General features: G+C 47.1%; 1 protein-coding gene and 1 pseudogene across 6 annotated transcripts in view; both read right to left on the bottom strand.

Annotated features, from left to right (window-relative positions):
- The window catches only part of CTDSPL (CTD small phosphatase like), a 120,492-nt gene that overhangs the window by 11,140 nt on the left and 83,980 nt on the right, over positions 1-25,372 (bottom strand). For all 6 annotated transcript variants that reach the window (XM_043885831.1, XM_043885827.1, XM_043885829.1 and 3 more), the window contains 5 exons: positions 19,839-19,993; positions 14,475-14,507; positions 7,216-7,317; positions 3,719-3,775; positions 340-432 (listed from right to left, as the gene is read on the bottom strand). In XM_043885831.1, the coding sequence (XP_043741766.1) occupies positions 340-432; positions 3,719-3,775; positions 7,216-7,317; positions 14,475-14,507; positions 19,839-19,993 (440 nt within the window). The remainder of the gene's footprint in view (positions 1-339; positions 433-3,718; positions 3,776-7,215; positions 7,318-14,474; positions 14,508-19,838; positions 19,994-25,372) is intronic.
- LOC122683176 lies at positions 14,518-19,828 on the bottom strand (annotated as a pseudogene).

Raw genomic sequence — 25,372 nt, 5'->3', positions numbered from 1 at the left:
TGGTAACCCAAGTGCGCAGAGGCCTCAGCCAGTCACCAGATGAGATGCAGATGCCTGTCTTGGTCACAGGGGACACGCCTGTGGTTGCCTGGTCTGTGGACAGGCAGCTTCAGCGGCGGCACGCAGCAACTTTATGGAGCGTTTGTTCCCAGGGCTCCTGTCGCTATGGTAACCCAAAAGCCTCTCAGGCGGGTGCTGTGCACACGGCCTGCATCTACCCCATCTGGGGTGGGAACCTGTCACCATGGAAACCGCTTCCCCCACCTTACCAAAGGTCCGCCTAATAGACCGTGGGCAGGGGCGGAGGGGCTGGGCTCTGAGCGCAGGGGCGGGACCCACCTTGGCCAGGCTGGCAGTAAAGAGCACACATTCGAAGAGCTGTCCCATTCTCTGCAGGAACTCGTCCACGTGTGGCCGCTTCAGCACGTACACCTGCAACGGCAGGGACACCAGGCAGGTCAGTCACAGCAGCCGCCAGGGAAAGCCTGGGGCCCTGAGAGCCCTGGGGAGGAAGGATCCCTAACCCGGCCCCTGCCTCCTGACCCCAGGAGGGCTGAACGAGGGGCTGTGTTGTCTAACATGGCGCTCAGGACCAGACAGCCCTCACGGTGTGCCCCAGGTCTGAGTTTGGAGCAGACTCCCCGCCCAAGGCGGAGAGGGAAGCTGACATGGTGTGGAGGGATTTGCAGAACCAGTGAGTGGAAAGGTTGGGCCACGTTCGGGTGACCCAGATCCTTCATTTCACATGTGTTTCATGCGGCACACTCTGGGTCAGGCTGTTTCTGGACAGAGGCCGTGGTCTGGGGTGGTCCTTTTGGTGGAGGTCAGGGCATGGCCCACTGCCTGGCAGGTCTGGGATTGCTCACGCAGGGGCAGTAAAGCTGCATGAAGGGCCTTCCTTGTCGGTGTGGGAAACCGTCTACTTGACGCACAACATTAACTCTGCTTCAGTCTGCTCCAGAAACAGATGCTTCAGGGGATGTGAAGCCAGCCTACTCTTAACCCCGGAAACCAGGCATCAGGAGGGGCCGCCACGCACAGGGGGCAAAGAACCACCTTTCCTAGAGTGGCTGGGCTCTGCCCCCGATTGGAAGCCTGAACAGATCTGCGGAAACATGGGAGCGGAGAAAGAAGGCAGAGCTGGCAAGAGGAGGCAGAGGAGGTGGGAGGAGGGAAGGACTAATTAAAACTTGAATAAACTTCACTTTAAATTAGCCATTTCCCTAAAATAATTCAAACTTGTTAAAATTCAGTTCGACTCATATTTGTTCAGTCCCAGCTCTGGCCTCAGCCTGAATGGTTACAAAGGTGAGGGAAACACAGGCCTTGCCCTTAAAGAGCTCACAGTCTAGAGCAGACATTCAGAAAAACAGATCAAAATAAACATGCATAATGAAAGCTGCAGCATAATGATCAATTAATGATGATTAACTTCCCTCTCAAGGGGAGGGAATCACAAAAGGGAACATTTGGCCTGGACCTTGAAGGATGAATAGGAGTTCACCAGGCTGATAAAGATGAGAAGTGAGCTTCCAGGCAAGAAATTAGTTTGAGCGTGAGACCTTGCCTGAAAACACCTGGGGTGTTGGAGAATGGCCAGAGCTCTGCCGACCAGCCCTTCAGAGGCAGAGATAAAAGACGGGGAGATGGGGATAGAAGAGGCTGAAGACGTAGTGTGAAAGGCAGGTCGAGGTGAGTATGCATGGGTCGTGAACAGCAGATGGAGCAGGCTGGATACTCTACAGGAGGAGGGGCAAGGGGAACGGGGCCCTGCTCCATACAGAGGAAGAGCTGCTGAAGAGGAGTTTACACAGGTGAAGGTCTTGGTGGGAAACCTGTGGCTGAGTCAAAGGGTGTGTGGAGGGAGGGGCCAGAGGAGCAGGATGGCCAGGATGGGCGCCCACAGGGCTCTGCGGAGTGGAGAGGCCTGGCGGTGGGGTGCGGCTGCAGTAGCTCCAGGCCTACACTCCGCTCATGAGGCTGCTAGGAATGGGTGCGGCCCGTGGTCCTCAGTCTCCTTGGGGATGCTGCTTGGAAACCAAGCGTTGCTACGTGCGAAGGGCAGGAGACTGGTCTGGGGACTATGGCGTTGGTGCCTCTGACAGAGAGGAGGATCCTGGGCCCAGAGGCTGGCGTCCAGGCCCGCGTCCGCGTGCAAGTAACCGAGAATAGGCCCCTTGGGACCTGCACAGCCTATCCTGGATTACTTGAACGAGGCCACGGCCTTCGCCAGGGCCTTGGTCCTCCTCTGGGCGCCTGTGGCTTCATTCCCTCAGGAGAAAGAGTTTCTGATCCCAGCTCTGGAGTGTCTACTGCCAGGTGAATCATAGCACAGTCTGGAGGGCTGGGGGAGCGGGGCAGCTCCTTTGAGAATGGGCTGGCCACAGCAGGTCAGGTCCTGAGGGCTATGCTCACAGTCATGAGGAACGAAGGGATTCATTTCTCTTCTAATTTCCGTCATGCCAGTGGGCAGCCTCTCCTTCATCCCACTATCTTGTCACACGGGCCAAGATAATAAACGCAGAAGCCTTAACTGCTTCTCAGATGTGGAGTGAGTTCTGTGGATGCTTGGGCAAATGTTAAAGGCCAAGTGCCTGCCATTCTGGCTCCCTGATGGCTTTCCAAAGCATGAAGCATGGAAACACCAGGGACGGGCCGCTGGCAGGCCCTCCTGGCAGGGGAGGAAGGGGGACTCGAGTACCCGGCAAAGAGCCCTGTGTCAGGAACAGGAGACTGGAGCTCTCATTTCAACTCGTCCTGCTGCATGACCTTGAACCACCCCTCTTCCTGGCTGAGCCTCACTCCCCCCATGCGGATGGTGAGGTAGCTGGACCCGTTGACTCCAAAGGCCCCACCAGCTCTGACACCCAGCATTCAAGGGTCAAAGAGACTACCGACATCTCCAAGGAAAGACAGCCTGTCATGGCTCAAGTACCAAGGGCGAGTTTTCCTTCTGGGATATAAACACACCAGGCCAGAGGCTCTCCCTTTAGATCTTGGGGTTGACAAGGAAGACGACTGGAGCATTTCTGTGGAAAACCTACAATGTCTTCCCACAGCGTTTCCAATATTTCACAAGTGAAACTATTCCTAGAGGAGCTTCATGCAATAAAAAGAAAAATAAGGGGCAAAAATATCAGAACAAAGATGCATGCCAACTGACTAGGGCATCTTTATTCAAAGCTTCCGGCTGATCCAAAAATGCACACCCTTCCTCCTTTCCCTTTTGGGTTGGGCTTTACTAAATATTCACAGGAGAACACGATGTAGGAGTGACAAGGTCAGTCTGGAGTGGCTGGCAATCTTTGACAACCTTTGCTGAGAATCTACCCTAAGTCAGTGACTTGTGACACTTCCCTGTTGCCTGCTTGGAGAGTAGCTAAAGCAATTACATAGGGAAGTTAATTAGACCATCAAGCTAGGCCAGTGGGGGATATAGAAACTTCTAAAAGCCTGCATCAAATCAAAGAACTATTTGAACTTGCAACCACATCTAATATTTACAAATAGATTATAGCTTCCCTTATAAATGAAGCATAAAATTCATCCGAGTGAAAAAAAAAAGCATAAAATCACTGAATTTTTAATAAAGTCTGCCTCCTCCTGATTCAGTAACAAAATGATTACGGAAAGGGGAATTTAGAAATACAGTTCATAGAAAATGTAATCACTAAAAAAAAATGCAAACTGAAACTCAGATTTAGCTTTGATTTCTTACCTGATGTATAGTTCCATCAATTTCAACGGGAACAATAAAATCAGCATTACTAATAGGCTGGAGAAAGAAGAAACTATAATTAATATGTCTGAAAGAAGAAAATAAAACTGGAAACTTTAGCACCAAAAAAGCCTGCCTGGACTAATGTTTTTAATATTGGACAAAACAGTTCAGGGGGACATTGGAGCATGCTTCAGTTCCTCAAAATAAACATAAGCAGGAAAGCATGTTATTTTCTGTCCTGAATTCTGTCACATTATCAGCATCTTTATTACCTGCCTGGCCCCAACCACAAAGAGTGCTGCGCCTGGCTTGGAAACAGGGCTCCTCTTAACTCCTGGCTCTTGCCTAGAGTGGCAGGAACCACTGCTGGCCACCAGGGGGCGGAGGCGAGGGCCTCACAACCCTAGAGGACAGCGCTTGTTTAGTTGCTACCTGTTCAGACTCTGCGGTTGTATGGACTGTAGCCCGCCAGCCTCCTCTGTCCATGGGATTTCCCAGGCAAGAATACTGGAGTGGGTTGCCATTTCCTTCTTCAGGGATCTTCTCGACTCATGGATAGAACCTGCATCTCCTGCATTGCAGGCAGATCCTTTACCACTGGACCCATCTGGTAAGTTGCACAAGTACAGACATGCTCAACACATGGGCCCAAAGTGGGGCCACTGGATATACGGGGTGAAGTCAGAGGCCACAGCCCACGACCTTGGGCAGGCTCTTTCCCCTCTGGACCTTGGGTTCTCCTGTCCTCCACAGTTAGAGCAATGGGTCTGATGAGTGCCCATGGCTCCGTACAGCTGTGTGCGTGATTTCCAGCCTTGCCTGGCACCGTCTCCGGCCCTGGAGGCGGGTGGGGTGGGGTGGGTGGGAGAGCCACCACACTTAGACTGCTCTGCGCTGTGTGATACAATACCTAGCACACTCACAAACGTCTGCATATTTAAAGTAACCCAACACTTAGTGACACTTAGAACTCAAATACGATTCTTCAGCAGTCACTATATTCTCAACGACGGACTCGCATACCGTTCTAAATGGAATTCCACAAATCAAGTGGAAACGAACAGGCCCAAGAGAATCATGATATCACAAACCCTTGGGATAAGGGGGAGAGGAACAGAAGGAGGGAGACTGGGTGTGATGGTCCCTGGGCAGGGGCAGGGGGTACAGGGTCTCTGGAAAGAATCTGAACTAAAGTCTGTCTTTGAGTCCATTACTATACACACACGTTGTTCTTTAAGACATACACTGGAAAACTGTGGGAAACACTAGGTCACAGAACCATTACTAAGCATTCACTAGAGCACTTGAGCCTTAAGCTTACAGTTTCCTCGCTGCTTTGGTTGGAAGGTCAAGGATGAGTATGGTATTGAGCAAGTATGAGTCGTTTCACAACTAAAATACAGAATGAAGTGAGAACACAAAAGACTGAAGGAAGAAATTCTCATGAGGCGTTAGATTGTGACATTCTATTCCACAAAGTATATATAACAAGGGGGCCAAAGCCAGGGCTGGAAACATGTGTCTCTGGGTCTGTGTGCTGTATAGTTTCAAGGAGAACAGTTCTTAGCTTTTGGATTCTCAAAGGGCTTTGAGATGCCCAGAACCTTAAAAATCATACAATATTCTGCTTGAAAATGCAGGCAGCTCAGGGAGGGAAGAAATGAAGACATGCTATTCACATCACCTGTCTATCAATGCCCTCTGAGCAGGGAGCACCAGGGGCTCCCAAGGTTCCATCTCTGGAGCCATGAGCCCTCAGTAACCTTGGGCAGCCTGGCTGGTGATGCCCACACTCCCAGAGCTGCTAGAAGGAAGCTGGCTATGCTGTGATGATAACTGACCCTTGCCCTGAAGGCCTTTGCTCCTCAGGGACTTGAGAAAGTTCTAAGCATCCTGCCCACAGCGGAGGAAAGGCTTCCAATGCAGTTCACAGTTGAGTTGGGATATAAGGTCACTGAATCGCTGGGATCAATCCTGGGAAGGCCCGTGTGGGGCTGTGGAATGAATGGTGCCCACATGCCCCAGGGGCTAGCCAGGCCATTTCTCACTGCCAGGAGGGTGTGTGGCCCCTCCTCCACACTCCCAAGGACTCCAGGACAACTGCCTGGCCCTGACCTGCCAAGGAGGATTCTGTTTAGTGAGAAGCAGGCCCAAAGAGGGATGTTTCTGGCAGAGAGGTCTGCAGGAAAATTTGATAGCTCTCTCCCACTTCCCATACAGCCATCAAGGAGAGACTGGCTGGTGTCAGACACACTTCATCTCAGGTGGTGCTTTCATGTCTCCCAGCAAAGAAAGCAGGGTCACGGGCTGGTGGTAAAGAGAGGAAAATGGTGTAACTGGCCAGCAACAGTAGGGCAGTTCCAGTACCATAAACACCCCAAGGAAAACAGGACCAGGACCCCATACACTTTCCGCTTCCCCCTCAACACACCAATCCCCTATTTCCAAACTTTTTCATCATTTGCTTATTTCAAACAACTTCAAAAATTGGGAAAATGATTAACTCATTTCTTAGGAGTACAGACATTGCTGTTCCCCTCTGGAGGCCCAGGCTTCCCAGGGGGCACAGTGGTGAAGAATCTGCCTGCAATGCAGGAGGCCTAAGAGACACTGGTTCGACCCCTGGGTCGGGAAGATTCCTGGAGGAGGAAATGGCAACCTGCTCCAGTATTCTTGCTTGGAGAATTCCATGGACAGAAGAGTCTGGTGGGCTGCAGTTCATGAGGCTGCAAAGAGACATGACTGAGCACATACATACACACATGGAGGCCCTTGGGTAATTAGTAATTTTGGCTGCTATTCTGGTGGGGAGATTGAGAGGGAGGAGTGAGGGAGGTGATGGAAGTAAGACTGTGATGCTCACGCTGAGCGTATTGCAGCCCCTGGCCTTCAGAAGGGAGGGCATGCAGGGGGATACACACTTAGCCATGAAGCTTAGGAAAAACTCCAGCAAGCTCTTGTCATGAAAACCGTTAAGATAAATGACTGAATCTGTTCAGATGCCATAACTCTGAAAGTCTTCTTCAGAGTTGGGCATCTTCCAAAAGTTGGTCTGGGAAGATTTCCAGGATAGTCAGTTGCTTGCTAGTTTTCAACTGTGTCTCCCCTTGTCCTTCCCCATATAAACTGCAGCCTGTACAGTGCTCAGTTGCCTAGACAAACACACAGCAGTGTCCTGGGGCACTGACTGCCTTGTGCCACCTGGAAAGTATTTCTGCAGGGGGCAGAGTGTTGGAAAACTTAAACTGCATAAGAATGAGGTCTCAGGGATATTGGCAGCCCAGTGGGTTTTTTTCCTCCCAAACTAATTATGTTAATATTCAACTACTCAAGTTAATGTTCACCTGAGTTAATAACCAACTGTTACTGGGATTTTATGAACAGTGAAATCATATGCCAACAAACCACAAGCTTTCATCTTTTTACTTTTCCATTTTTCAATACAATTGTAGCCAAATCACAAAGATCACTGATCATTTTTTATGTTGATTTACCTTAAATGAACTGTGCACCAATGTTTCATCTAAATCGATGACCACACATTTCTTTCCATAGTCAAGCACCGTTACCTCTGGAAGGAGGTATTTAGCTGGTGGCTAAAGCGGGAAAAAAAAAATCAATATTATTACCTTTATATAAAATATCAACCAATTCCCTTACTATTGTGTTACACTATGTCAATGAGGTTAGAAACGAAATCAAACATTTAAATACCGGGTTAGGTGCATCATGGAATTTTACTAAAAACAATAGGAAGAAGTAGCTTACAGCTTAAGTTTTACCAAACAAATAACTGTGCCACTGTCTGAACATCTATGATGAGGGCCTGGGCTTTGGAACCAGACAAATTTCGGCTGGAATATCAGCTCTGTTTCATCAGCTCTGTTTCTTGGCTCTGAGTTGGAAGAATAATACTTACCATAAAAGGTCGTTATCAGCTATAACTGAAGTAAAACATCCAGCATTCTGCCTGGCACATGTGTGGTAGCTATTGCTATTATTAAAATGGACAACATGAAAATGAATGTTCAATTATAACAGCTATTCTAACCATGCATCGCATGTTCTGGGGTCATATTTCATTTTAAACTCACTATGGTATGTAAGTATATTTTAGAGTTATACTGGATCATAATATTTTTTTAAGTGACTGAAATTCCGAAAAACCTTTAAGAGGAACAATAGAACCACCAGCAAAATGCAATCCAAAGTGAAAAGTGAAAGTGAAAGTCACTCAGTTGTGTCCGACTCTTTGCAACCCTACCCATGGACTATACAATCCATGGAATTCTCCAGGCCAGAATACTGGAGTGGGTAGCCAGCCGTTCCCTTCTCCAGGGGATCTTCCCAACCCAGGGATCGAACCCAGGTCTCCCGCATTGCAGGCAGATTCTTTACCAGCTGAGCCACCAGGGAAGCCCAGTGGTCCAAAGTGACCTCCAATAATAGGAAACAGAAATAAGGGTGGTCCACATGCAGCGCCCCGTGTTGTGCACGCCCACTGTGGTGCATCACTGGGTGAAGGTGACACTCTTCTCCCTTTAGAGTCTCTGGCCCTGGAAGTCACACTTGAATTCACATGCTGTGTGTTAACCAGAAAATCCATTTATATGTCTTTGTAGTAGTTGACAATCTTATGATAAAGAGGTCATAAACAGTTAAGAAGATGCTGGGTATCTTCAGCCAATCTCAATTTTGGACTTAGAGTATTTATTTCTTGGGCCTTGATTCATTTTAGAAACGATTTTAAGCATTTCAGTTTATTCTGTGGCATATTCAGTACTCAATATTAACTAGCTAATTTTCTGTCCTGGAGGAAGGTCAAGCTCTATTCCGGAATTAATGCAAAACAAAACAACAAGAAAATATCTATCTGTCCCGAGCCACTGAAGAATGGACAAATTAGCTTATCAAATAAAACAAGAAGAAAAAAAGAAATCTAGAAGTATTTCTTTCCAAATGGCTCTTTCTTTCTCTTTTTGGTTTAAGTTGAACATTAGTCAAGGAATTTGTTTTAAATTTGGACTTGAGCTGGTTCAATAGTGAATGTAACACAGGCGGTCAACAGGTTAGGTAAATTTGCAAGTGCAATGATTATCTTGGCTGGAGGGCTTGTCGGGGTTGAGCAGGATGAGCCTGTGTGGAGACAGGAGCATTTCTAACGCCAGGGGCTCTCTCTAGCGAGTATATCTCATTCTCTCCAACATCACCCAGGAGAAAAGGCCCTTACGGCCTCCCAACTCCCTTGGGTCTAATGAATGTTCACAGGCAGAATCCTTGATGGTGTGGCTCTGGGAAAGACGTGTCTGAGACCCTGGGTGTGGGATCCAGGGTCCTGGAAAGGACTTTGACCTTCATTTCAAATCAGCAAGCAAGTTTTATTTTTTAAAAAATGAAAATAAACCAAGGGAATTTCCTGGAAGTTCAGTGGTTAAGACTCAGTGCTTTCACTGCTGGGGCCTGGGTTCAATCCCCGGTCAGGGAACTAAGACCCTGTATGCTGTGTGGCATGGCCAAAAACAAAGAAACAAACAAAAAAACCCCTGCAAAACTTGCCAGAGGTCCTGTATCAAAAAGAGATTTAAAAAGGCATAGTGTAATGAGCCCAATAAATGAACGTAATGTAGAGAACTGGGGTTATTTCTGTTGTGTGGACCATAGCAGGAAACATACTTGCAACTAAAATAAAAATTTTTTAAAAATTTTCTATCTCATAATTATGTAATAAAAACACATTCTGATTGTAAAGAATATAGACACATAAAACACAAGTATTCCCTCTTCCATATCCCCCATTCCTTTCCCCAGGTGCCCCCCTTTTTAGTTTTAGTGTGTATCTGCCTAGACCTTTTTCTATGCATTTATAGACTAAAACAACATTTTAACTTTATGTAATTGCCAGCCTGGAAAATAAGGATCTAGAACTTCTATCCTGAGCATATCTGAAAACATCAAAGATCTGCCAAAAGTGGCTCAGTTATTTTCCAATCTCAAGAATAAAAATTACTTTCTTTGCAGATTTAACCCATACTTTACAAGCATTCTCTGAGTTACCAGTAAGGAAGAAGCTTCCCCATATTATTTTAAGAGAGAAAAGAGTGAGTGGGGTGAGAGGCATAATAGGCAAGCTATTGATTTATCATTTGTGCTGCAGAGAACAAGGCCAGGCTGGGGCCATGCACTGTGCAGGGCGGGTGGGGGGTGGGGGGTGGAGTTTCATTAATCCTTAGCCTGGTTCCTAAATGCACGCAGCTTCACAGAAAGCTCGGCTTTAGATTAATGCAAATTCTTCAGACCATGGGTAGGAATTCTTCCGGACAGCTGCTGTGTCCTTGGAACATGCAAGGACACTAGATAACTGCAGTAGTGTTTTGTGACTTCAGTGATCTGCTCAGGTGATGCTTGAATCATTAACTAAAAAATGTCTTGAGGCAAATTTTCTCTCAGGCCATCATAAAGCTGAAGAATAGGAGAAACACCAAGTATATCAAAAAGAGCTTTTTCTGAACACGATGACTTGTTCCAAAGCATGGGTGGGCATGGCCAGGGGGTGGGAATGGGGGCAAGAAATCATGTGGGGTGAGGGAGGGGGTAGGTCTGGGGAGGGTACTCACACCAGTGATCTTCCTGGGAGTGGAAGTGGGAGTCCTGTCTTTGGTCATGAACTGGCAGCCAGGAATAGTTGATCTAAGGTACTCACCCCATACCACACTCTCACAAATCTTACAAATGCAGTGCCTCTTCTTGGGACACTGGATGCTGGCCTGTGCACCTGAGTTTTCAGGCTCTGAGTCTGCACACTGTCCCCCACCATCCCCACGCCTCCGAGCTAAGGGCAGAGTCTCAGGGGTGTCGGCAAAGGGGACTCGACACCCCCTCTAATGAGAGGGGCTGCTCTGCTTATATGCTTTTCATAAGGTCTGCTGTTTATTAAAGGCTTATAAAGCCAGCAGCACAGAAACTGAACTGTTAGAAAACAACTTTCTCCTCTCCTCTCTCAACACTTTTATGGCTCAGCTGCACTGTCTCACTGGTGCTAGGAGCACCAGGCTGGCCTGTGATTCCAGCAAGAGTGTGGGAACTATGGGGTCAGGTCTACACTGGGGCCAAAGCGTTGAGTGCTCACGTTCAGCCTCACCACCAAACTTTACTGTTTCCCAAACTGTTCCTCTGCCTTTTTCCTTACCCTTTGATACCCGACTTTTACCAGACAGACCATGAGGCTTCTAATTAGATGTGCAGAGGTCCTCAAACCCCAGCTCCCAATTGGGAGACAAATGTTACTAAGTGGCACATTTAAAACCAAGTCCAGATAGAGATGTCACTTCCAATAGGTGTACAAAAGATGGGTTAGTCAGTACATGATGCTGGGACAACTGACTTGCCACTTGGAAAAGCAAATAAAGCTGAACTTGGGCTACCTGGAAAAGCAAACCAGGGTGAATTTCGACTTCACACCTTACATCAACATAATCCAGATGGATCAAAGACTTAAGTGTGATGATGAAATTGTTAAAAATACTAGCAGAAGATGTGAGTCACAGTCATAGAGTGGGGAGATCTTTCTCAGCATGATGTAAAGTTCAGAAGTCATCAAAGATAAGATGAACACATTTCCCCATACAAAATTAAACTTCTTTGTGGTCAAAATGATTGTGGACAAGGCCAAAAGATACATCATAAATTTAGGGGAGAGTGCTAATTTCCTTGAAATTTGAAAAGATAATAGTATAAATGAATAGGGAAGAAGAAATACATGTGTGCAATAAACTTGTGAAAAGATGTTCATACTCATTCAGGAAGAACTACCAATTAAAGCAATAAATCAATACCATTCTTTACTTTTAGATCAGCAAAGATTAAAGTATTTCCTAACCACCATTTTTGATAAAGGAATGGACTCTTGGTAGGAATTTAAATTAGGTCTTTAGAGGATAATTTGCCTTTAATCTACCAAAAATATAGATTGACCTAGCATTTCCACAACTAGGAACTGATCACCTAGATACTATCACTCAGGTGCACAAACACAAGAATATTTATTTTTAAGAGCACAGAAGTGGGAGCCAAGTAAATGCCATCAACCACATGTAAAACAATGAGGCAGCTTGTACGGACTAATATCTGGAAAGACATTCAAGGTATCCTGTTAAAAGTGAAAAACAACTTGTAATACTCTCACTTGTTTAAAGATGCCTGTGTTGATTTAGAAAGTTTTTGGAAGGATATACAACAAATACTAGAAGGGTATTCTAAGGAGTGAGATCAAGTTGGGGGATTTTCTTTTCTATTTTAATCTTTCAGTATTTTTTTTTAAACCATGACTTTGAATAATGAAAAAATATGAATGAGGGCTTCCCTGGGGGCTCAGTGGTAAAGCATCTGCTTGCCAACGCAGGAGACACGGGTTTGATCCGTGAACTGGGATGACCCCACATGCCATGGAGCAACTAAGCCTGTCTACCACGACTACTGAGCCTGTGTCCCAGCGCCCGTGCTCTGAAACGAGAGAAGCCACAGCAGTGAGAAGCCTGCACGCTGAACACAGACAGCAGCACTGCCTGCTGCAACTGGAGAAAGGTCTGCACAGCGAGACTCAGCGCAGTCAAAGACTAGTAAAAATTAAAAAGTATGAATGAAAAATTGAATGATGAAAAAACGAGCTTAGTAAAAAAAAACAAAAACAAAATCCAAAGACCCAACCTGCACATATAAACTACAGCATGTGAACAACAAAAGGAGGACTTGTGAGGTGAGCAGCAGTGAGGGGCCTCCAGCTGGATCTCCTCTGGGCACCTTTGTCTTCATGGCCTGGACAAAGCTTTCACAGAGCATGAGGACTTAGTTTGGAGGCTCAGTACAAACCTGGACTTCTGATCCTGCGGAGCAGCGCTCCGAGCTCTCGGGGCTCTCAGTACTAACCACTGCCCTTTCTGGACCACAGGGCAGTGTTACTGTTTATGTGACCTGCAACCTTGACAGGTAGGCGCCGATTTCGCAGGGGACCCCAAGGCGCGAATCCTTTGGCAAAGCTGGCCTCCAGATGGGCTTGGGTTCGGTCCTGCCTGCTAAACAGCCAGTGGGGCACACGTGGTGTCCATCAGTGGGCCTGCTTTTCTGGAGGTGATCATTCAAAGATGTGAGTTACTTTGTTTTCCTGCAAGGTATTTCAGAGTCTTAAAGCCTGACCCAGTGTCTCACATGTAGGGAACAGTGTGCAGTTTACTGACCTAACACTGAGCTAAATTACAAAAGACGTCTTTTTCCCTCTTGGCTATTTCATTCTGGGATTCTAGAAAGAGATTTGTGGAGAAAGGGTCATTTGTCTCAGTAGAGTGTTTGCCCTGACAAATACTTTGATTCAGCACTTAACTTTATAGATAGCCGTGAATTAACTCTGGAAAAAACCCAGAGTTATCAGAGTACCAGAGGTAGGGGGAGAGATGCCACCTGTTGTCACCTGTTGAATGTAGACATGCTTGCAGGAAAAATACACAAAACTACTCTGTTATAAAGATTACAAAGAGACCCCTGGTAGCAATCCCACTGGGTACCCTACTCAAACACTGGACTAGAAGTTGTGCTGATTGATCCATCTTTTTGATCCAAGTCAGTGCTCAACAAAGCCTAAACCCTAGGCACGCTGGCAAAGTCACAATCACTCCACAAACTCACGCAACTTGCAAATCAATGCAGAGTTAAAGTTCAGGGAAAAAAATTCCTAAGTGATATCCACTACCAAATTTGGAGTCAATTTGTACTAATGAAATCCATCCTTTCTTTCAATGTAAGATCGGTGTCTCTTGGATGCTCCCAGAAAACATGTTAAAAAGCCCAAGGAAAGACAGATGAACAGACTTCAATCAGACAATCTGAATCAGATTATGGATTAGAATACCAATTTCAGGACATCTGGAAAAAAAACACACCTAAGTCCTTCTCTAAGGACAGACTGTTTGAAAGATCTTGTTTGATAGTGGCACCTCAACTGCAGGTTTCTTCTGGGAGTTGATCACTGGCCGAAGATCAATGCTTCCTGCTGACTGGCCTCAGGCTACCTGGCTCGGCTGTCAGCGCAGAAGGAAGAGGACGAGAGGTGGGAACAGCAGCTGTCTGAGGACCGGCCTGTGCTGGGGTCAGACTCCGGTCTGTCTCCTGAACTCCAGGACAGAACTTGGTGGCTCAAGGGCATGCCCAGCTGCAGCAGAGCTGCGGTACAGCCAGCCTGGGAGAGTCAGGGCGGGATCAGGGGATGGGTCGGGGGTGGTCCTGCAAGGTCTCTGAATATGATTGGGCTGATTTTTCTGATGGAGCCATGGCCAAGCTATTGACACCTGAACAATCAGAAATGGCCTGCTCCCCTCTAGGAGGGGGCGTATGCGAACCTGGTACCACTGAGACAGAACCTGTTGCAAAAAACCTCTTTGGGACAAAAGTATGGTCTCCCAGTCCATGGGGAGGGGGGAGGAGGAAGTGCTGCCTTAAACTTATTCAGGAGGTCCTTCTCAGAGAGAAAGGTCAGAGTTTGGTTAATAGATGCTGGTTGCTTTGCTGTTCTTGAGAAAGTTCTCAGAACTCCCTGCTCACAGTTTAAAATGTAGCTTCACTTTCCCCCCGCCCGCAAACACAACAGAGCTCTTTATACCACAATTAAAAAGCTCAATATAAGCCAAATATTTAAAAAAGTATTTTATCTTAGTAGGCCCAAAGCTACAAGATTCTATGAGTGTTAAAATTGGATAAATATACGTACACTTGGTATGGGAATGATCTGCCTCTGGTCACCCTAAGGAGAAAGAAAAAAACAAAATCATTGTCAGGTTTAAAGAGAAATAGATCATATTCTCAAAAGAAACTTCAAAGCACTCTTGAGGACTGCAGCCATATGACCTCCTGGTCTCTGTACCTTGGTGGGATTTAATGAGCAGCAGGAACCCAAGAACAGTCCTCAGTTACTGGGCTCCACTCTGCCTCCCAGCCACTCCTTCCCCTGACAAACCAGGCCAGGTTCCTGAGGCTCATAAGTCACCGTGTTTATTTAAATAGCGCCTCCTTTACTCCCAGGAATTTAATCCTTAATTGAAAAGGAAAAAGGAAAACCCATATTTTACTTTGATCCATGAATCTCACAGCTGGCTTGTTTCTTTTTGCAAGTAAGTTTTTCTCCAAAGACTAAAGCCTCAAGTCAATATGATATACAGGGAAATGGAGACAGTTTAACCAGATTCTGAGGACCCCGTGGCCACTTCTTGCCCTCTTCTAGGGGAGGACTGGGCAGACGGGACAGGCAAGGGGCAAGGAATACCCTCCAAGGACATAGGCAAGGGAGAGCTTTCCCATGAAAGGGAACTGAACCTGTATTGGTGGGGAGTGTTCAGAAAATTCAGGCCCCAAGAAAGGGCCTCAACAATTCCTTATCCCCAGAATGCCAGTCACTCCAAACCTGGTCCATGGAAACACGTCATGTTAGCATCACTGAGAAAAGCTAATACAAAAGCAAATTTATCTCCACTGAGAATTTCCAGCTTCTGTGTTTCTTCTTTTTCAGCTGATGGGATGGGAGGCAGTGAGTCACAGCATCATGGTCCCTGATAAGGAGGTGCGTGGTTCACGATCTTCCACATGGAAGGATTTGTGAAAGTGTATCCTTCTTTATTCAGCGGGGTTCCTGGGGACAGGGGTCTCATGAGAAGAAGTCAAACCTGACTGACACAGTGGCAGGTGGCTGGTACCTTTCTGATCTCTGCTCTAAGAACCATTTAGCAACCTCTGGATTATCTCCAGCCCCTCGTCATCACCTCTACAGTGTGACAGTAGCTCTCGTTTCCTCCTGACATACTCTTGAGGGCGCTTTCCTTCCTCAGGACACTGGGGGCTTGTCTTAAGGACTCTCAACTGACTGTCATCATTAAAGGCAGAGGTGTACTATTCTCCAACATAACAGCGCAAACAAATCAAATCTCAGTTTTCAAGAACTTATGCAGAGAAGTGCATTTCAGAAGCTTTTCAATACTATTGTTCCTAACATCTGGAGATTGGTGGGACAGATTTTAACCAGAGGCTCACAAGCCCACTGGGTCACTGAGGACCCTCTCAAGCCTGCACTACCGACATTCGGGGCCTGAGGACTCTGCTGCGGGGCTGTCCTGTGGTCCGTAGGGTGCTCAGCAGTATCCCTGGCCTCCAGGCACTAGAAGCCAGTAGAAACCCTGGAGCGTCAACAGAAATGTCTCTAAGCATACGTGTGTGTGTGTGTGCGCGCGCTCAGTTTTGAAGTTGCGTCCGATGCTTTGTGATCACACGGATGGTTGCCCACCAGGCTCCTGTGCCCATGGGGATTCTCCAGGCAAGAATACTGGAGTGGGTTGCCATTTCCTCCTCTTGGACAGCTTCCTGACTCAGGGATCGAACCTGCTATCTCCTGAACTGGCAGGTGGATTCTTCACCGCTGACCCACCAGGGAAGCCCCACGATGTCACCAGACACTGTCAAATGTTCGCTAGGGGAAACAGTTGTCTCCAGTGGAGAACCAAAGTGCTAGTGGGGAGATGGCAAACGGCCCCCAGACACAAGTGCATCTTTAGACTAAGTGAACGCGTCAGTGAGGTGAGAGGTAACACCACTAAATGGTTCCTTTGGAAGGGCTTGATGAAATAGACCACAACCAAAGCTGCTACCTCAGACAGGTATCTGGGTTTGAAAATGACCCTAGAGGTTTACGTGTGTATGTGTGAACATGGGGCATGCATGGATGAGTAAGCATCTAGCAATGGCATTCACTCTGGCCTCACCCTCAGCAGTCCTCCATGGTCTCTGCCATTGGAGTCTTCAGAGTGCCAAGTCCTCCTCGCCTCTGGTCAGGGGCTGCAGACACTTTCATACTTTCATTTTGGGGCAACTGGTCTTCCGTTCAGGCTGTAATTGGACAGTCGCAATGGCTGTCACACCAGGCCACTGCTCAGAAGCTTTCCTCTAGGACATAGTAAATACACACGATGCATGGAATCGTTCTAGCACATCCTTCTCTCCTTCTCCAGCAGGCTGAGCTCAAAGAGGCAGAGAGAGCCTGGGAGGCAGTGGTAGAGACAGGCCTGCAACTGGCTTCCACATCTACTGACCCTGGGTTTTACGTTCCAGTGCCCTGATAGACAAGTGCAAAGGGCAGAGGTGCCCCACTTTGACATGGGCTCTTTCTACAGGGTCTGGTCTCCCAGACTGCAGGGTTAGGGATTATGCAAATGATGCACTACTCATGGTTAATGCTTTAAAAAGCCACTCTGACAAGTGTTAACCGAAGGACATTTCCATGAATGAACACTAGGTCCAGGTAAGTCCAGCTCTGCTGCAGGAGGTGCCTTTAAAGACCTTTATTTCCTGGTAGATACAGCTAAGGGTTCCAGGAAACCTTCCAGGGTGAAGGTTCTTCAACACCACCTGCTTAAGCCATTGATCTAGGCAGGTATTCATTACACACAACTTTTACTATGACAGCAGACTCCTCTCTCTTTTTTTTTTATTACAAGAAAGGGCTGATTTTCATAATCTTTATAACCAACTAAAAAATAAAATCTCTTTCTAAACTAAATAATCCTAATGACTTTGAGGTAGATGATGATGTTGTCAGATAATGAAGTAATTAGGCATTAAGATATAAAAATAACAAAACTGAGGGAAAGAAAGCACTGATTTGAAATTATCTGAAGTTTGGATGGAAAATTAAGAACAATTCCAATTCAAAGTTCTAAGCACAAAATCCAGGTATGTCATGCAGGGGACTTGCTTCTTCAACTGGAGATGAACCTGGCACCTAATGGGAAGCATCCACCGCAAACTACAAAATGACTGTACCCATGAAGAAGCTATTGACTTTGCATTTGATTTTTCCAGCTTGGCTCATTTCCCAAAGGTCAGGCTTTGGAATCTAACATGTCTTCTTCAGCATTTAACTAGTTCTTTGTCGGTAGAAGGGGCTGGGACTGTTTCTCCACACATGAACTGATCTTTGTCATAAATCACTTTCACAAGGAGAGAGCAGCTAGGGCACGTTGCCACATCTTCCCCGTTCTTTAAACCTTTCTTGATGATGCAGAGATTACCCCACACGGGCAGGAGTAGAAACACGTTCCCGAGTCCTTGTCAAATTGGAAGTCTCAATCTCCACCTTGTCATGAAACACGGCCACTGTCACTGGGCCAGCAGAGGTCTGTCACTTCGGCAACCTGACCCAGGCCGGGGCAGGTCTGACTTCAAGGGTGCTGGCCCAGCTGGGCTAATTCTTCTCTTTTTTTTTTTAATCCTCTACAGGCCTAGGGTACAATCTATGTCCCCTTCATTAACAGGGACTCTCTACAGCGGTGATTTTCAAACTGTAAAAGTTGACAGTTTAAGGAAAGAACACTGAGGGAAGATATCAGAATACAGGGCTGTGACAGGGTTTACAGGCAAATTTCATTATACAAATTCTACTGATATATTTTTCCACATTAACAGAGGGTAAGGTTTAATATCTCTTAAGGCAAGTTATCTTTCATTATATTGTTCCAAAAATTTCTCAGCTATTCTTAGATAGTTTTTCTTCTATGTCAATTTTAAGTCTTCCTATTCAGAAACACAGCACATTTCTCAATAAATAAGAGCCACCATATCAAAAGCTTTTAGTGAATTCTCATTTTTTGGTAGTATTTTAGGTTTTCAACGCAAATAATCACGCCATCTGCAAATAAAATTGGCTTCCTATCTTTTCCATATTTATATCAATCGTTCCATTTTCTTATTACATATATTAGCCAGAACTGCCAATGATTTTCCTATGTTATTGGCTGTTTATTTTTATAAGTCAGCTTTTTGTCATGCTCAAATGATATTCAACTATGTATCTGGCTGTTGATTGGTATGTAAAGGTTTATGGCTACTATATACGTCATGTATTAGATGTTGTAACATAAAATGTCCCTCTTTCTCTTGTTCAACACTTTTGGCCTTGAATTCTGTTTGTCTGATTTTAACACTGCCACTTTTGCTTTCTATTTATTTGATTTGCTTTGTACACTTTGCCCATCTCTTTATTTTCTACCTTTTTTTGGTATTACTGTATGCTGGATGCTGGGTCAGAAACTATTCGCCACCTGCTGTAAGTCATTAGCACTGTTTACCAAATAATTCCAGTTCTCTTTCTGGGCACAAGGTAGGATTATACTTTCATGCTCTTTGAAGTTAAGTATAATCATGGGAATTGCTTTGGCCAATAAAAAGTAAGCTGAAATGAGTCTTGTTACCTCTGAGTGAAAATTTTAAGAGCCAGTGTGATTTACATATTTGTTTTTCTCCTGATGTGACATGAGATTACTATTGTTATCCCTGCTTCCTTTTTTTTTTTTTTTTATATCAAACACCGAAATTTTATTTTATTTTTTTTTTTTAATTTTTTTTTTTTTATTTATTTTATTTATTTATTTGGCTGTTCCCGGCCTTAGCTGCAGCATGTGGGATCAAGTTCCCTGACCAGGGATTGAACCCTGGCCCCCTGCATTGGGAGCACAGAGTCTTAGCCGCTAGACCACCAGGGAAGTCCCTCCCTGCTTCCTTTTGGCTTATATACTTCTGCAATTTTTTTTTGCTCATTCTCTTACTTTGAACTGTTCTGAATCATTTGGTTTTGAATATGATGTCTGTTAGACAGCATGTGGGTAGAACTTGTTTTTACCTACTGTGATGATCTGACATAAAATTTTTTATTTGATATGTATAAAAGAATATATAACAAATGTTTATGACTAAACAAGGTAGTTAAATCCACTTATATTTATTATCTGCTTTTTTCCAAGTTTCTGTTTCTCCTCTGGACTTTCCATTTCTTTGTCTGTTCCTGGTTCTTTAACTCTCTATTTCATACGTTCAACCTCCCACAACAGAATGTGATAAAAATGTGAAGTGACTCTTCTAAATCGCATCAAATATGTTCTTTCGTTGTGAAATGGGAATGACTGACATAACCTGTAACAAAATGATGAACTTTTTTGGCAATTTCAAATCTTTAAGAAGACAGAGAGTCTTCCTACGGATGTTCGTCAGGGATGGGACAGAGACCCCGCGGAGGCAGTGGAGCATTCGTACTAACCTTCTGGAGCCCGCCGTTCTCCTCCACCAGCGGCGGAAGCACGCTGGGGCCGCTGCCTGGCGGGGCCTCCACATTGTAGTCACGGAAGCAGCAGAAGAAGGAGCTGAGGATGCCACGGCTCCTTTGCTTCTTCAGGCTAACGTTGCACTGGGAGGCTGGGGAGAGAAACAGTGAACAGTGCCGTCAAACGCGATCTGTGGTGCCCGAGACCAACTCACGGCCGGAAGACGAAGGGTACCAGGACGCCCCTCCGAGAGACTGCTGTGTGACTCCTAGAGGGCCGGTGGCTGATGAAGTCCAGTCCTGCTGGCTGGACAGAATTCCCCTGACCTTGGCCCAGCGGGGGCTGTGTGCTCATGAGCCGACCCATCCCTGGGGTCAGGGGCCGTCTGCAATCCTGAGCCCAGCAGATAAAGTCCTTCAACCCCGCACAAGCTCTACTTCGAAAACACAGATCCTTGCAGGCACAAATCAGACCTGACCGTCGCTGAGAAGCAGTCGTCTGTGAAGTGTGAAGAAAGACTCACTTGCAAACTGGGTTCCTGGATGCTCCCTGCTCACCACAGAAAGACTGGCTTCATGGGTAAAGAAATAAGGCGTGTGAGGGCATGAAGCAGTTTTCTTCTTAAACTCTGCCACTTGTCAAGAAGTTGATAAGAGCCTGGACCCAGAGCGCCTAGGGGTGGATGCTTCCGTCACGCTTAAAACAGACACTGCAGGAGAGACGGGACGGAACACGAGGGTTGGCCAGGACAGAACCCATCTTCACGAGACCCAGGGCAACACGGTGCCACCCACTCAGTCCCTGGCCTGCACTGGACTGAGGCTCCAGAGGGAGGGATGGGTCCTTTCTGTTATCTAGGGCTCACAAGACAAGCTGCCACAAGTCAGAAATAAAAGGCAAAAATTAGCGCTGACGAGAAACACACCTCCGGGGAGGACGCTGACAACGTAGAGGCGCAGGAGCGTTGTGCCTGGGAATGCAGTCCCACCACATACCACGTCTGGGTGGGTCAGCAGCGCTGAGCACAGGCTGCCGGCACAGGGAGCACGCCTGGGGTTGACGGGAGAATCACCACCGCGGGAAACTGTTCAGTCCGCGTGCTGTTATAACTGGGTGTCCACCTCTCCCACAAAGGGATTCTGCCATGATTCCCCTTTGTACACCCGAGGGATTTGTATAGTACCCACCCTCTCAAGAGATCACAAAATCTTTGCTGGAAGTCTACAGGCACCCTTCTGCCAGCAGTAAAACCAAATGCATTCAGGTGGAAATTCTGAAAAAAGGACAGAAAGGCTGTTTTGCCAGCAGCTCGACAGGCCTGGATGGTTTCTAGCCAGGGGTTAGGCAAATGGCCTAGGAAGTGTGAACTTAAGATCCTCAGTGGGAATTCCCTGGTGGTCCAGGGGTCAGGACTTGGAGCTTTCACTGCGGGCACTTGGGTTCAATCCCTGGTCGGGGAACTAAGATTCTGCAAGCCACGAGGTGTGGCCGGGGGGGGGGGGGTGGAAAGAGATTTTCATTCACTCAAGATGAACTGGAGAACCATGAATCTTCGGAAAAGCTGGCTATTTTTTTTTCTTATGAACCCTTAGGTGTATGTCAAAGGGCATCTATTTTCTCATTTCAGGCTCCACACACCTGGCCAGACCAGGCCACGAGGCTCACCACGCACAGAGACCTCCCACATAGCAGTGGTGGCAGTGACAGGGACCGCTGTTTCCCAGGGCTGGCCCTCTGGGTTGAGTACTTCACAATTCTCATCTCAAACCATCCTCCCAGATACCCAAGGAGATAGGGGACTGCCTCTACCTTTCTCTTTGCCGAGAAAATGCAGCTAGGAAGGGCTTGTGCCAGGACTCAGACACAAGTGGGCCTGTTTCCAGAGCACATGCTTTCCCCATGCGCCACGCCGAAGACAATCCTGAAACAGCTCGGGTCAGATTAAGACGGAGGGAACATGCCAAGTGGGGAGAAAAGCATGGCCATAAACTCATATTTAATATAAATGATTGCTTAAGCTGTTCTGTTGTTACTATGGGTGATTTAGTTTTTATGGCTCACTCAAATAACTTAGTCAGAGGGAGAAAAAACTGTCTCTTCTCTGGTCGACAGTACATTTCTCTGCAAGTAAACAAGCTGTTTGTTCATGTCTTGGAGACAATGAGCTGTTAACACCCAGGCCGGGTAGTAAATAGCTCTGCAAAACCCACTTTCCTGGATCCTGTTTTCATCAACGGATCACATAAATCTTCCCCATAACTAACAAACTAACAAGCTAACCTATATATTTAAAAAATGCCTGACTCTGGAGATCATGAGCTACTTATAATTTCCACCATATGATTACTTGCCTGTTTGGCAGCCACAAACAGGGCTGCGGGGTTACTATTTGCTTGGGTCACTTGGCAAACCATTGCCCCCGATGGGGAAACGGCAGCTCACTCTGCTCCCTGGTTTAAGGAAGAGGTGAAGCAGCTCAAATGGTCTCACGTCCAGGACTGCGGGAGGGCCTGGGCATCTTCCTGCTAAATAAGGTCAACGTCAGGGCCTGCAGGAACCACCTGGAAGCTGGGGGGTTTTGAATCTTCTAATCACTCTTGGGCTGGGCTGGTACTCTCAAAAGCAGGCTAGCAGGGGAAATGGATGGATTTCCTAAGGACCGGTATGAGCCTCACTCCGCCCGCGACCCTCACTTCCTTGAAAAGGTCAAGGTAGGGCTGGGTGGGTCTCTTGACCCTGCTGCCTTCCACCCCAGTGGCCGCCTCTCCACTGGCTACAATCCAGAGGCCCTTGATTTACTCATAAGCCTCTGCTAAAAGGGTTTCACAGCTGATGTATGAAATCAAAATCTATATTGCCATGGAAAAATGTTTATAACATTAGGTCGAAAAAGCAAGATACCTGTATATCTGACTTGATCATAATTGTGCAAAACAAATGAAAAGCGATTACAACAGAGAAAAGCCTGGCAAAAAATATATATCAATGTTAATGGAAATTGTCAGATATGAGTATTTACATCTCTTCCTTCTGTATTTTCTAAATGCTTGATGGTCATTATATTTTACTCTAACAATGCAGAAAGAAAATCGTCTTGTTAAGCTTTCTTCCAGCAACTTTGTAAAGCTGAGGAGAAACCACATCCTACTCCTAACCTTAAAACCTTTAGGCATACTCCTCTGCTTTCCATTCTGGGAGGTCTGAAGGGAAAGCCAGGCAAGGGCAGCACTGTAAGCCTTGCAGGACGTAAATGGCCTGGCTGTGGTGGCCCACGCTCACCCCCAGACTGTGACATCGCCAGAAGGAACACGCCCGCCAAACCAAACCAGATGAGGCCCGTGTGAAGAGAAGGCGCCAAGTCCGCGGTCTGCCCCAGCAGGGGGCTTTCTCCTCCGGCAGCCCACCTGGCCTCTCACCGTCCCTGGACACACAGGCGGCCCTGCTCCTTCTCTTTGCTTAGTCAAGACTCGGCCTTTCGCCACCTGTCTTCACTCGCCCCTTTGAACGTCCCTACTAACAACACGAGAGGTCTCATGGTGGCCCACGGGGCCAGCAGACGGTCTGTATCAGAACTGTTAACAGTAAGATGTGAAAAATAGACAGTGTGATACACACACCTCCCGGTTACACTGAGTTTAAGAATACTTTGGAGGAATAAAGGGATAGGAACTTCAAACATCAGGCTCAAACATTTCAAAAAGATATCCATGTTTTACCAGATTTAGGAGGCAAACATCACCAAAAATCATTCCAAAACTTTCTGTTGCTTTCCCCTTGATCATCTTCCTGCTCCTCTCCAGGCCCACAAGTGCACCTGACTTCTGGTCTCTTTAAGGCAGACTCATCATCACACTCACACCCTACCTCCCGCTCCTCCTCTCCTCATTCCCCACTTCTCAGGACATCCCTGTTCTTCAGGGGCTGGTTCAAAGCCCACCTCTTGGAAGAAGCCTGTTCCAGTGGAAGGGATTTATTCCTCTGCCACTGAGCTCCCCAATAAACATGTGTATGTCTAGGCTACATCTTCAGCCCATTCCTCTCTCCCAACTTCCAGGCCACTTTATCCACCTGCGCGCTGGACAGATGTCATCTCTGGATGTCTCCTAGGAGCCCGTCACCCAGCAGGTCCCCTCTTCTGCTGGGGCACCCACCTCCTGGTATAAACATCAATGCTTCTCCCTCTCATTAAGTCACTGGTTTTGATGTTCTTAGCAGCTCTTAAACCTGTCCGCAACAATGCCCTGGCCCTGTCATATCCCAGCTGAGGCCCTCACCTTCTGTCTCTGGGCCACTACGACAGCTCTGAAGCTTGTTTCACTGCTGCCAATTCTAAGTCTCATAATAACTACTGACAGGGCCCACCGAGATGTAACCCGACAAGGGAGGTGACGGTTTGGTGGTCCCAAGTGTGGCCTCTGCAGTCAGCTTCCCAGGTACTGCCTCGACCAGCAAATGTATGGGACCCAAGTTATATGACTTAGTCTTATTGCGAGAGTTAAACGAGTTCTTACCAAGCACCTGGAACGATGCCTCTCACAGGGTAAGCGCTTCATAAATGTTAGCTCTTATTACTACCATGAGTCTCCTAAAAGCTTTTGCTTCATACAGGAGTGGGGGTTCTGGATCACAGGCTGGATTCTGTGGGTACACGTTTGTTCCCTGGCACCTGACAACTAGGAGGCCCAACCTACTATGACCGATCTTGGTCACTTACACTGTAATTTAGAAAAGCAACACTAGAAAAATCTCAGAAGTGAGTCTACTCAACTGGAGAGGCAGAGATGAGGAAAGAACGGGGAAGAAAAGGAGGGGTGAAGTGTCCAGATGAACGCTGTTGTGGGCTGTTCACCTGCTTTCCCTTAGGAAGAGAACAGTGCTTTGAAGAGGAGGTGGCGGAGCAGCCACTGGCTCAGCTCTCCTCTGCTGGGCTCTGCGCCTGCCCGTCTCTTCTCACCCGGGAGCTCCTTGCCCCTCACTGCGCATCAAACAGGAGCACCCTCCCAGGTGAGGAGGCCAACAGACCCAACAAGTCTCTCCTGCAGGCGCCCCTCCTGGGTCATTCTATTCTGCCATCTCTCTCCGGCCCCGTGCGTGCAGGTCCGTCAGAAGGACCGCCCTGCTTCCTCTCTAACTTCTGCTAAGGAAGATGTGCTCATGGTTACTCCCAGCAGCTGTCTTCTCCACACAGGCCCCTGAAAATGGACTCCCACAGGGTAGGACTGCGAGATCCCTGGCAGGGCCAGGTGGGGTGATCCTAAGATGTCTCCACTTCTCTGAGCAGCCCTGGGCAGGAAATCCTTCTCTGAGAAGTCCTGAGAAAGGCTGTAAAGAGCTGCAGATGTTGCGCATGGGCCTCACTCACGGGCCCAGGGCCTTCTGACCATGTGGGGAGTGTGTGACACTGAAGACAAGCAGGCACGGACTCTTTTCCGGGACACATTCGAGAGCAAACGCTTCCCTCTGCACTGCTGGACTTGATGTCACTGCAGCCGAGGAGATGAAGACCCTGCTTCCCACTCAGACACACCCT

This window comes from Cervus elaphus, chromosome 24 (genome assembly GCF_910594005.1).
Source record: "Cervus elaphus chromosome 24, mCerEla1.1, whole genome shotgun sequence".
NCBI lineage: Eukaryota > Metazoa > Chordata > Mammalia > Artiodactyla > Cervidae > Cervus > Cervus elaphus.
The sequence above is the reverse complement of the archived record's forward strand: the minus strand, read 5'-3'. Positions and strand labels throughout refer to the sequence as shown.